Source organism: Vombatus ursinus, unplaced genomic scaffold, assembly GCF_900497805.2.
Source record: "Vombatus ursinus unplaced genomic scaffold, bare-nosed wombat genome assembly UNPS02006874.1, whole genome shotgun sequence".
NCBI lineage: Eukaryota > Metazoa > Chordata > Mammalia > Diprotodontia > Vombatidae > Vombatus > Vombatus ursinus.
The window spans coordinates 10,054,533-10,067,944 of record NW_020946652.1 but is presented as its reverse complement, the minus strand read 5'-3'; the positions used below and the strand labels follow the sequence as shown (position 1 = coordinate 10,067,944).

The window sequence follows — 13,412 nt, the reverse complement described above, 5'->3', positions numbered from 1 at the left end:
GGAACGGGGAACTACACGGCCTTCTGTCTCTCTCCAAGGATGGAACAAAGGTTCTGGATTCGAGTCAGAGAATGGAGACTGGAGGCCAAGCCTGTTAACTAAGGACCAGCCTTGCTAAGTGGGCAGGGCCTAGCCCCAGCGGGCAGCCAGCCTGGGATGGATTTGTTTTTAGCAACTCAGGAAGCAAAGAGAAACACAAAAGGCACCGCTCCTGCGGGGCCCCTTTGGCCTCCCAAGTATTTAGGCTTTGTGCCCCTTTAAGGGAAAGACCTGTTCGGGGTGGGCACGCTGCTGGAGATGCTAGGTCATGCCCATCTTGACACACTTGTTCTAAACAGAACCAGAATAATAGGAAGGCCCAGGTCAAAAGAAGGGACAAAGGTGCTTCATGGAACCCAAAAGTAAAGGGGTGCTGCTCAGTGGAAGGATGGCTCTCGGCATTCAGTGGAGAGGCCAAAGGCAACAAGAAACCTTCATGGAAAGTCTGGTCATCAAGCACTGCAGCATGAACAGTCACGAATGGATGAAAAGGTCACCACAAAAACCAGCAGCTGAGGAAGAAGGGTTCGGGAGATGTTAGGAGCCATTGGAGAGGACCCTCCCCCACCAACCCATCGACACACCGACACGTGGAGGCGTCCAGGCAAAGGCGGACAAGACGAAGGTGAGGAGAAGTCTTTGGGAGAAAAGAATGAGATTAGACAGAAAGAAGCCTGACACCTCCTGGGCCCTTGAGAACAAAGACAAGAGAACAGCTGGCCTACAGCAAGTACAGAAAGAGGAAGGTTTTGAGCGACAAGGGAGCTAATGGAAGGAAAAACATCAAAAGCAGAAAAAATGGCCTTGGATCCCACTGGTACCAAAAAGATGTACAGAATACAGGAGTCCACTGCGCTTCCCAACTTGGCGGAACACAACCCCCGATTCAGGCTTCTGGGCTCTCTGAAGCTGATGCGTCAGGCTCCCCTCCCACACGCTGCAGAATAGGCCACTACGTGTGGGTGGAGGCCTTCAGGAAGAGATCCTCGACCACACAAGAGTCCAGCCTGTCCATCCCTCAACTGAGGAAGAACGTGGACAGCCAGAGGGCCTGCCTGACTGGGACAGACTGGACACAGTGGCTGGGGAGGTGGAAGACAGCCAGCCAAAGACCCCCTCTTTTCAATTTTCATGGGTGCTGTACCTGCAAAGAGCTGAAGACGAGCATCTCCCGGAGGGCAAGGCTCTGAAGGAGCCATCTGACAGAAAGGGAAAGTGGGCTGGCCATGGGGGGAGAGAAGCTGGTGGGTCGATGGCCACAGGGTGAGACTGGCACCCTGGTGAAGGCGGAACAAAGTGGCAAGGCCTCCAGCTCACTGGGAGGAACTGCTGGAGGATCCTCCCAAATTGATGAGATCACAGACTCATTAGAGAATCATGATTTGGCATTTAAGCAGCATTTGCAAATTCAGTAACTTCAAGTCAAAAGTCTTTATAGAACTAAAGATTTCCCAACTCTTCCCTGATGCCCCAAAACGTCAAACAACATTCAATGCAACAAATTCTGAGACAAGAAACGAAATCTCATCTTCACGAGGCTGGGCTTATTGAAGAGACAGAACCTTAAGTGAAGTGACCACCAGCGTGAGCTCTTGCTCTTTGCACTCCCCGTGCCTCTGGGTGGTTGAGGGCAGTGGGCAACCCCAACAGATGACCACACGACCCAGAGAGGGTCAGCTTCCGCATCTGCCAAATGGGTTTAACCCTCACGGGGTTGTAGCAGCACAGGTGCTTTGTAGATCTGAGAGCGCCCCCATCAAAGGGCGCTGTTACAAGGGAGACAACAAGGAAGTGAACCAGAAATCCCCCATCTGCTATATTTATTGCTGTGATGACCTGAGGGCTGATAGCGCATCTTGTCTCTGACCAAGTTCCGGTTTCCAAGTGGCCTGGAGGGCAGGTCAAGGCCCTGGGGCAGCTCCAGTGGTGACCAGGTCAGAGGCCAGCACCAAGCTAGCCCTGCCCCTATCTCTCTCCAAATATCTGTTGTCATCCTAAATATTTAGTCTACATATCCAAACTGTAAATATCCAACTTGTTTCAGAATCCTGACAATAGAACTGGTTTATTCTAGCACTTCTGCTAAGTGAATTTGAAATCCTACCACCTCGTTTAGTTTCTATTTCTTTATAATTAAGATCACCCTATGCGGCTTCTTGACCTGCTCAGCAGGTTGATACTCATCAAGATCCAACAAGCATATATTAAGCGCCTACTGCATGTGCCAGGTGCCGAGTTTAAGTGCTGGCTACATAAGGATGAGATCAAGAACAGCCTTGGCCTCTCCGTGGGGAAGGCGGATACAAATAGCCATCCTAAGGGAGTATTTGGGAATTGGGATTTCTCTGCTGTTCCAGTGGTAAGATGAATATAAAATGACTCCTCTCGTCTCTATCCCGAGAAACCGCCCTCAAGGCCCGATCCCCAGACAGTCCCCGTGTAGACTGGAACCCTTACAGTGCTGGCCCCCGAGATGTGATAGATGAGGATGACTAGTTGCATCCAGCCCTTCCACTCCTCCGTCTGCTCCCGGTTCAACATCTTGGTCTGTGGGAAGGAGATACCAAGGCAGGGTCATGCCCCAGTCACCAGGCGGGATGGACCTGTAAAGCAATGTCCTGCCCCCCAACCCGCACCTGGCAGTGGCCTGAGACAAAGCCAAACTGTCTCCTGATCTGGAACCTAAAAGACCAAGGTCAGTGATCCCCAGCAAGATGTGACTCAGTTCACAAGGCCAGACTCTTTGGGGCACAGTCCTTGGCTTCATTCACTGAGTTGACACCCCGTCTCCCCCCTGCAAGAGGGTAAGCTCCAGGAGGGCAGGGGCCAGGTCCTGGGCTCTGTGTGCCCAGGGACCAACACAGCAGGAGCTCCAGAACCCAAGGGAACCCCACCACGTGCAGCATTTCCCACATTTGTTTAGACTAGGCCCTGGAGTCAGGGCCCCTTTCTAGTCCCTGGACCCACAGCCTGGGCAGCTGGAGGCGGCCAGACCGCTCTGAGGGCCTCCCCTCCTTTCCCCTCCCCTCCCCTCGAGGGGAACCCGGTGCCTTCCCTGCCCCGCCTACCTCTTTGGTATTTTCGTTATAAAACACTCCTAAAACCAGGATATAGATGATGGGTGTGAAGAAGGAGGAGTGGGTGTAAAACTTGTTCTCCTTCATAAACAGATCTGCGCGGTCGCACAGGTAGAAGTAGGCCATGATCAGACCCAGCTTGCAGCATGACTGCAGGACCACTTCTGAGGGGCAGGCGGGGGGCGCAGGGGCTGCCTTCTTCTCCTCCCCAGCCTCCACGTCGGTGCACAGCCGGCTCCTCCGGTGACTGTGTCGATGCACGAGGTGCAGGACCAGGCAGCCCGCGATGGAGAGGCCGAAGAAGCCGGCCGCCAGCTTCTGGGTGAGCGTGGGGGCCTCGAGGGGCTGGCAGCAGGAGCCGTCGATGGGCCTCACCACTTTGTTGCAGCACACGTTCATGAGAATCATGGCGCTCTGCCAGAGGAGACAGGGCAAGGGGGTGGGTCACCGAGGTCCCCAGATACCAGGAGCCGAAGGGGAGCCCTATCACTATTCCAGTTGGCGCACCATTAGCCCCACTAAACAGAGGAGAAAACTGAGGTCCTGAGTACCAGGCGACTGTGCCTGAGGCTGCCTGGGCTCCCACAGCACACATTTAGAGTAGGGGTCAGTCACTGAGGGCCAAGCTAAGAGCCAGCTCAGCCACTGAACAGTTCCCACCCTCAGTTTCCTCATCTGTAAATAAAAGCACCTGCCTCCTAGGGTTGTGGTGAGGAACCAATAAACTAACCCCATCAAGGACTTGCTGCCTAACTGCTTGAGGTCAAATACTTGACCTCCACCCTCTTCCCAATCAGCCCTTGCCTGCCTCATGCCACGCCCAGAGACCTTCTCTCCTCCCTCCCAACACGTGTGGCCTCGGACACCTCAAACACAGGACACAGGCTGGAAGGCAGCCTCGGGTCCTGAGAACGTCCAGTTGGTGGGTCAGGAGTCCCCTCCAGCCCACGGTGGCGTCCTCACCTTCCCTCACCCCATTAGGTTGAGTGGGGCTCATCAGAGACCCTTCCTCTTCTCCTGGGGACCCTACTGTTCCCCTCTACCACCTAAAACCTCAGAGGGCAGTAGACAAAGCCCCAGGACACACGTGGCCGGCCAGGGGCCAACAGGCCCTGCAGAGACCACTCCTGGAGGACTGGTGAGTAGTCCTCACTGCGGCTCTTGGTTAAGGGCCCTGGGGCTGTTGGGCAGAGACCAACCTCCTATTCCCGTGCTGGACACCAGGGGTCACTGTGCTCTTACTGTTTCTCGACTTGACTCTGGGAGATGGAGGCCGTCCACAGATTCCATGATGGTTTCTTGGGCTATGAGCTGGGAAACACGGAACACTTTGACCCTGGACTTGGCATTCTTGGAGCTGCCATTGAGAACGCTGATGGCGGCTTCGTTGTAAGCATTGATCTTCTCATTGGTAATCATCCGCCTGTTTTCACTCAGCAGGTCTTCATAGACGGGATCTGCGCATGAAACAAGGCATTTCTGAGGGTCCCTAGGAGAGCTGAGCAAGTATGTTTGGTGCCCAAACTTCTTCCCTCTGGGGTCCCTGCTACAGTCTGTGAACCTGGTTCACTCTTCTTCCTGAAACTTTCTGTCTTCTCTGGAGCAAAGAGTCTGGAGGGAAGCAGGGGGACAGAACTGCCTCTGAGTGGATGGGGACCGGAGCCTTGCTCTGTTTGGCCCTAGAGAAGAGGGATGCTGTCTTAAAGTGGAAGGGGCTTCCCTTCCTTGGGACCTGGAGGGGTTCTAGTGGGTATTCCTTTGGTGTGTGTCCACTCTCCAAATCTGTGACCCTGACGGGAATTTCAGATCAAAAGATGCCCCCCAAGAGTCTATAGCCACACATTAAAAAAGACGCGCACCCAAAGGTTCCCCAACCAAGGGAGGCGAGGGTCTCCCTGTCGTCCTCACCCAGAGATTTACTAGGCTGCCCTGACTATAAGCTGACATCCCTGGCTTTAGAGAATTACTTGGGGGCAAGCTCATCCCAATGCTCATTTTCATAAGCAACAGTTTTCCTCTCAGCAGGATGATTCCTCACTCCAAGTCGATCAGTGACACATCTTGGTAAATCAGTACCTTACCTTGTAAGACCCAGTAAACATCGCTAGTCTTTGCTAATTTCTCTAAAAGTGGTGCGAGAGAAGTGATGTTGGTCTTATACTGGGCGAGGGCCTCCTCACTGCCGTTGTGGCTCTTTATGGACCACTAAAAAGATGGAGCCAAAAAGTGCAGCATTAACCAGCTGGCGGCGGGGAAAGGGGAAGTGCTCCCACCTAACCAATCCCTTATTGACTCAGATCATCACCGCCCACGGACAGGACGGAAAAAGGGAGGAAGGCAGCTTGTGACAGGACAAACAAGGGCTTCCCACGCATCACTCAGGCGTCTGAATTACAAGAGTGACCTGGATCCAAAAGACGGTCTGACAGGCCCCCGATCTTGGCAGGGGCAGAAAGCAACAGAGAACAACACCAAGTGCTCACCGTGGCAGCTCCTGCGACGATGACGTGGGGCTTTCCAACAGGTTCCTAAAGAGGAAAAATCCAAATTAACAGCAGCTTATGGAGCACCTTCTCTGTGATGGAGCACCAACTGCTATGTCACCTGATCCTCTCAAACTCCCACTGAAGGGACCAGAAGGATAAAGGGGTCTGAGAACCCCAGAAGGGGCTGCCGGGAATCAATTCATCCTGAGACTCAGGGCTTCCACACTGGCCTCTGATGGACGGACAGATGGAGAGGAGGGGAAGCCAAGGCGGCCTCGGGACCCTCGCTCACAGCCCTCTTTGTCAAGAGGAGGCAGAAGCACTGGGTTTAACTGAACCCCTAAATACCAACCTCAGTCCACAATCTGACACACTGTTTCATGGAAGCATTAACTTCGGGGTGCCACAGGAAATCCTAAGAGAAACACAAACAACCATCAGAAATCTCAGTCCTGCCCACCTGGCTTGTCAAGGCCTCACCTGGGGGCTCTGACTGGCAGGAGACTGAAGGACCTGGAGGGAGGGCGTCCAGTCCAGTCAACGTGCATCTCTGGGTACCAGCCACAGGCTCCCACAGATGCCATAAGGCCATTCTACCTAACCATGGGCCATGTGAATACCAGCACAACGGCGCAGTCTTTGGCCTCAAGGCATTTTCACTCAAATGGGGAACAAGGAGGTGGTAGGTCAAGGTTAGTGACACTGTCAGGGAGTTAAGAGCTGAAACCAATCCTTTCAGGGACCTAACAGGTATGGGTGTGGTTAGGTTACAACCTGACAGATGGAGGCACTTCCTTGAGCTGGCTGTTTCCCTTTGATAAAGACAGATGGTCTCTAAAGGTATGACCCCACTCTATCCACAAAGTAACTCATGAGTACAAAAAATAAACTCTGTTTATTCAGTCCTTATACTGTTCTTCTCTGGCTCAACTACCAACACTGGCAAGTATTTTAGTGATAAACTTACCACTTTAACTGATGAAATTCTGTCTTCAAAAGGAATGTTTTCATGCTGCCAAAGAAAGGGAGAGGGAGAAAACAGAAAATATTAACCTTTTAATACAGAAAGCTTTAAATAAAATGCTAGTTTCTCATTCATCTACTTTTTTGGGGGGGGAGCCTGGATAACCCAAATGACCTTCCAACTGTCCCTCATTTATAGCTGCAAACTCAAAAAGGTGGGCCCTACGCACGAGCCTTTGCTTTACACCAGCCTGTGACACCATCCCCCAAGAACGGTCTATGGTACACATCTGAAGATCTCAGAAGGGATCCAGAATGGATCTAGAATTCAGATCTGAGAACACTGAGGACAACATCCAATCCAATTCAAAACCATTTAGGAAACTCCTTTTTGTCACACACCAGGCACCAGGGGTGGGGGTGACGACGACTCTACTTCTGTTCCCTAAGAGGTGATGGACTTGCTGAAGGTGGAGAAACAAGAGGAAACCTACACGGACCGATGCTGAATGAGGAGAACGGGGTGCTCAATAACTAAGAACCGCGCTCGAGGGCGGCCAGATTGCAATCCCTTGTTTCCCAAGTTTCGGAAGACTGATGGGGTAACACATTCCCACTTCTCAGTGGAGAAGTGGGGGATGGGGATGACGGGACACTGCAGTCACCACCCTGAGCACTGATCTGGCTTCACAGCTTTCCTTCAACTCGCGTGCGCATGTGGTGGGGGCGGGGTGTGGGTGTAATGGGAAACAGTTGGTACCAACTACAAAAGGCTTCATAAAGACAACTCTTCTGGGGAAATAGAGCCCCAGGTGACTGAGGAGGCACCTCTTGGGATAACCCATCACTGTCTGTCTTTACCTTGGGGAACTTCATTAACGCATAGATTAATCTTTTTCTCCCTGAAAACCCTCCTCTTGAACCTTGAATCTTCTACCATCCTTCTTCCTTCTTCTGCCCATCACACTGTCCTGGATCTTAATGACTAGGGAAGCCAAGGTGCTTGTACCCAACCGCAAAGGAGGCTTAATGCCCACACACCCATTGCTACAGGTAGACAGATAAATTACTGATCAGGTGTCACTCTTGTGATCTTTGAGAGCAGCCAAGGGCTTGGGGGGCTCTAACCCCTGGTCAGGGGGAACAGCCTTTTTGCCGTTCAGTCGTTTCAGTCACGTCCGACTCTTGGTGACCCCATTTGGGGTTAGCATGGCAAAGATACTGGAGGGGTCTGCCATTTCCTTCTCCAGTTCATTTCTTAGACAAGGAAACTGAGGCAAATAGGGTGAAGCCACTTGCCCAGGGTCACACAGCTAGGAAGTGTCTGAGCCCGCATTTGAACTCAGGAAGATGAGTCTTCCTGCACCACCCAGCTGTCCAATAATAACCACCACCACTACCACTCCTAGTCAGGCATAAGAGGAAGCACTCATTCCCTTGAAGGCTGCTAGACTCCCTCCTAGGTGTTCTTCCTCATTTCCAATGTGGCAGTCAACCCTTTCTCCTCCTACCATCATTGGCTTCCTCTACCTTTCCTCACAGGGTGGTGAATGGAGGTAGATGGGGTCTCAGCACCACGCTGATGGGACGCATTTTATTACCTAACTTCAACTGGGCCCTCCCTGTGCTGGGGCTGTTCTGCCACCCTGCCATCCTCCCTCTCTCTCTCCCCCCCTGTCCCAAATTCCTTACTCACTCACTTCAGAGCCTCCCACATGGTCCCCCCCAGCTCAGGACCTCCCTTCTTATTCACTGAGAAAATAACTTGATGTAAATTGCCTCTTCTCTCTTGATTCAAGTCCATCAAGAGGACTTATCTCCTTTCCCTGATCTAGACCACAGACGAGGCAGCCCTTCTCCTTGTCAATTCCCTCCCATCTGCATGCACCCTTGGGCCCCTGCCCTGCCATCTTCTTTGGCGATTAGCCCCTTAACCATCTCTCTCACCCTTCAAACCCTTCACTAGAACCAACTACCCCCTCAAGCCATTGTCCAGTAATTCTCTTCTCTCTCAGCCTAACTCCTAGAAAAAAACCTGCTTACACTCATTTCTTCTGTCTTATTTTCACTAACCTTAATTCCACGGGCTCAACCCCTTACCCTTCATCATTCGATTGAAAATGTTCTCTGCAAAGTCACCAGTGATCTCTTATGTGCCCAGATGAATGGTCTTTCCTCAGTCCTCACCCTTCCTGACCTCTCAGCAGCCTCTGGCATTGCTGACCACCCCTTTTCCCTCTTCTCTGGGCTTTAGTGACACCACTCTCTCTACTGAGCTGAACACACCTTCCCTGTCTCCTCTTCCTCAGGCCTCTGTCCAGATTTGGATTACAGAATGAGGGAAGTGGAGAAAGTGTACAGAAAGAAGATGGCTTAGAACAGAGATCTAGGAGCTCCCACAGTTAAGAAGTGGAATGGGAGATGATCGAGCCAAAGAGATGGAGGAGAGAGGGGTCACAAAATAGGAGAAGAGTGTGTCTCTCTGAGGAGAAGGGGGTACTGACCACGGACACTCCATTGCCCATCTCCCAAGCCTAGATTATAGCCCCCTTGTCCTTTAGGGTGCAGTTTCTCCATGAGCTCTAATTCCCAATCTCCTCCACCTTCCAAACCACTTTCTATTTATTCTGTCAACACAGACGTAGGTCTAACAGGTCTCCCATCGCTCAGATGTCTCCTGTGATCTGGGCCAAGGCCAACCTCTCTACCTGCACATGGGATCCCCTTCCATCCCGCCTCCTCCAACAGACTACCCCCCTCCCCCATCATGGCCCACTCTTATTATCAATATCTCCGTCTCTACTGGCTCCTTCCCCACTGTCTGCAAACACACCCCCATCTCCATCCTCACAAACCTTTCCCTTGGTCCTTCCGTACCTTCTAACCATTGTCCTGCGTCTCTTCTGTCCTTGAAAGGCATCTACATTTCCTCTCCTCTCACCCTCTTGTCAACCCTTTACAACCCAGCTTCTGACGACTCCATCCCACTGAAACTGCCCATGGTCTCTCAGTGACCACATCCAACAGCCCTCTCTCTCTGACCGCTCCTTCTCCATCTCCTCTCCTGGATCCTCCTCCAGAACATGCCCTCCGACCCCACGTGTCCCTCAGAATCTGTCCTGGGTCCTCTGCTCCTCTCCCTCTGGACTCCTTACCTCACCTGGTGAGCTCATCAGCTCTCACAGATTCAGTGACCATCTGTGCTGACGGTTCTCACCTCTGCCTGGCCTGCCCCAGTCTCCCATATTCAACTGCCTCTCAGACATCTTGAACTGGATGTCCAGTAACATCTTAAACTCAACAGGTCCAAAACAGAATTTACCATCTTTCTCCTAAACCCTCCCTGCCTCCTCCCTTCTGTTATTGAAGAGGGCACCCCCTCCTCCCAGAGCCTCAGGTTCACAACATAGGCGTCCTCCTGGACTCTTCATTCTCTCACACCTCCCCCCCATCAATATCCAATATGGTTCCACAACTCTTGAATACGCCCCCTTCTCTCTTTCGATGCTGCCACAGCCCTGGTGCAGGCCCTCATCACCTCACAACCTGGATGATTACAATCATCTGAAGGTGGGTCTGCCTACTTCCTGTCTCTCCCTGCTCTAGCCCATTCTCCACCCAAATATATCTTAAAGTACAGGTCTGAGCATGTCAGCCCCTGGAGCTCCCTATCACCCCTGGGATCAAATACAACTTCTCCCCTCCTACCTTTCCAGTCTTCTGACAATCTTAATTCCAACATGTGCTCTCTGACCGAGGGACCCTGGCCTCCTGGCTGTCCGCCATCACTGGAATGCTCTCCCTCCTCCATGCCGACATCTGGTGTCCTTGGCTGCCTTTCAGGCCCACCTGAAATCCCAGCTTCTGAGCCCCCCTGAATTCCAGCGCCTTCCCTCTCTCATTTCCTGTTTCTCCTGTACGGAGGAGCTTACACTGTCTCCCCCGTTAGACTGGGAGCTCCTTGAGGGCAGGGCCTGTCTTTTGCCTCTCTGTATCCCTAGCACTTGTTCTTCTGTCTTGTCTGATGTTCTGTGGCCCCCGTGGACCACAGCACACTAATACTGTCTGTGGGGTTTTCCTGGCAAAGATACTGGAGGGGTTTGCCATTGCCTTCTCCAGTGGATTAAGGCAAATAGGTTAAGAGACTTGCCCAGGGTCACACAGCTAGCGAGTATCTGAGGCCGGATTTGAACTCAAGTCTTCCTGCCCAAGCGCTATCAACTGAGTCTTCCAGCTGCCTAGCAGAGGCAGGCGCTTCATAAGTGTTTATTGACTGACTGACTGATTGATTCTTTGGACTTGGCATGAAAAAGGCATTTCATCATACCGCTAGGTAATTTATTCAACTTTCCTCAGAACAAAGACTGATCAACCTCTACTCTGGAGGCAAGATGATGCACACACAGGCCCCATAATTCCTCAGATGGTCATCTTCCTAAACACAAATATTCTAAAGATATGGAATATGACACTCTTACCTTATTTCCTTCTTCTTTGAATTGAGGATTAATTATTTTTACAAAAGAATAAAATAACTGACGAATTCTGGAGTCCCCGATAAAAGCAATATGTTTATCTATGAGGCAGTTCTTTGCTTCACTGTAACAAAAAGATTCAATGATTATTTTAGTGATTATTCCTCTCTTTCATTAATGATGATTATTTTGAATTAGGACCAAGGCTCTCCCCCTTTTATTCTTCTTCACCGAGAAATGAACCAGGATGGGGAATGGCTGTCCAAGACTTTACCCAGCCAGGATGGCTGAGACCTAATCAAAGAGTAAAAGAAATTCTAAGTTTAGGTTAACAGGTGCCTTCCTGATCACTGCATTTACTCAGACAGGTCTGGGAAAATGTGGATCCTCCCTTTTGCCAGACAGGTCACATGGAAACTGACACATTTCTTTCACCAAGATTTGACTGATCCAAGTCATGCACCCCAAGACCTTCACTGTGATATAGCCCAACCTTTCATTGTAATATTCATGTTCTCATTAATTATTAACCCTCAGGAATACCCACTTTTCCAAGGGCATATAAACCGTGAGCCCACTGCCACGAGGGGCCAAATGACCATCCTTTTATTAATAAGCATGCTGGCATTATTAATAAGATGATTAAATTACCCAGAAATTGTGTCTCTTGAACTTTTTAAATGCTACATTTTAAAAAATCAGCACGTTACTCTTCCCATTACCGGCTGGCTTGGAAGCTCGGAGTTGCTCCACTTGGCCCTCCTTAACCGGGGCCTCTCCTTCTCGGGGCCAGCCTTAGAGCAGATGCCCCATCAACAAAGTCCAGGCTCCGAACGCCCCAGTAGGAGCAGCCACATTTCACAGGAACAACTCTTTCTTTAAAAAAAAGGTGAAATTCATAAAGCTGTATTTTAGAGAACCTTGCCAAAGACACAAATGAATTCTGACCTTGGTCCGACCTACAAATGAGGAATGTAGCACACAATTCCTTTATACTCTTCGCTCTAGAAACACATAGCTGACCTCAGAACATCAGTTTAGGACCTGTGGACTGGGGCCATCTTTGATCACCAGAGTCCTGCGTCAAGGGCCCCAAACATTTGAAATATCAGTCTCAAAAACCCACGGGCCATAAGTGTTTCCTCAAAGCCAAGATTTGAACCAGGGGCCAAAGGCTTTCCTGTTCTCTCTCCACCCTCTGTCTTAGGGAACGAAAACAAACAAAACATTTGAAAACAAGAACTTTACCTGACTTTATATTTGTGCATCATACAGCTGTGAGGCTGCCAAACTTTCTCTCCAAGAAATCTACCGCTTGAGAGAAGGTGTTCACAGGAATCATGGCCTAGAACCATCAGATAGAAAACAAAGAGAGGGTCAGTGACCAGGCTGTTCTCCCTGCCCTACCCCTCAACTCCATTGAAAAAATTAAATCCTGGATGCTGAAGACACAGAGAAAATGAAGTTTTCCCAAGAGCTGACGCTTTGTCGAGGGTCACAATGTGCATCCAGACCAGAAGAAACAAAGCATGAACACAACTGGGAAAGCAAACTCCTGAACTCAAGCTGGAGGTGGGGGGGAGGGGACTCGTACCCCAAACATGCTGACAGGGGACATGGCCAGCTGAGTCTGGGGGCACGTGAAAGGGACTGAGGAATTAAGGATGGAAATGAAGGGGATGGGAGCCAAGCTATGATAGCCTCAAGACCACCTTTTCTGTGTTACGGATCCTAGGGCCCCTTCTCAGAATCATGGTTTTAAAGCAGGGGGCACCACAGTGCCCAGAGCACTGCACCTGGATACAGGAAGACCTGAGTTCAAATCCTGCCTCAGATACTTACCAGCTAGGTGACCCATGGGTAACTCACATCACTTCTACCTGTCTTGTTTCCTCAACTGTAAAAAGCACCCACCTCCTAGAGTTGTTGTGAGGATCAAATGAAATGATATGGCCCATAGACACTACATAAATACTAGCTGTTATTATTACTTAAATATATAGTAATATTAATTATAATTCAAATTTACAAAAAATCCGAAGGCATTACAAAGGAGAACAATTACATTGAAATACTGTTATCAGAATATTTCAAAAAACCCAACAAGTTCATGGATCCCTGCTTAAGAACTCCTGCTTTGGGGCTTAAGTGTTTTGCATAGAGACAGTAAGAAGCCACTGGATGTTTTGGGCAGAGAGGCGCCATGGTCAGAGCTGAACCTAAGGGGTGGAGAAGGGAGACTCTGGATGTTCCTAAGGTAGCCATGCAGGTTTGAAGTAGGGTGGTGGTCACTGGGCCTCTTTACACACGTGTATGTAGACACAAACACACACACACACACACACACACACACACACACACACACACACACA

The 13,412-nt window shown here is 50.5% G+C and overlaps 1 protein-coding gene across 3 annotated transcripts in view; it reads right to left on the bottom strand.

The window, feature by feature from the left end:
• Positions 1-13,412, bottom strand: part of CASD1 (CAS1 domain containing 1) — a 42,728-nt gene that overhangs the window by 25,054 nt on the left and 4,262 nt on the right. For all 3 annotated transcript variants that reach the window (XM_027848769.1, XM_027848771.1, XM_027848770.1), the window contains exons 2-10: positions 12,289-12,385; positions 11,044-11,164; positions 6,570-6,614; positions 5,955-6,017; positions 5,600-5,644; positions 5,198-5,321; positions 4,359-4,573; positions 3,108-3,530; positions 2,497-2,586 (exon numbers count right to left, since the gene is read on the bottom strand). In XM_027848769.1, coding sequence (XP_027704570.1) covers positions 2,497-2,586; positions 3,108-3,530; positions 4,359-4,573; positions 5,198-5,321; positions 5,600-5,644; positions 5,955-6,017; positions 6,570-6,614; positions 11,044-11,164; positions 12,289-12,385 — 1,223 coding nt within the window. The remainder of the gene's footprint in view (positions 1-2,496; positions 2,587-3,107; positions 3,531-4,358; positions 4,574-5,197; positions 5,322-5,599; positions 5,645-5,954; positions 6,018-6,569; positions 6,615-11,043; positions 11,165-12,288; positions 12,386-13,412) is intronic.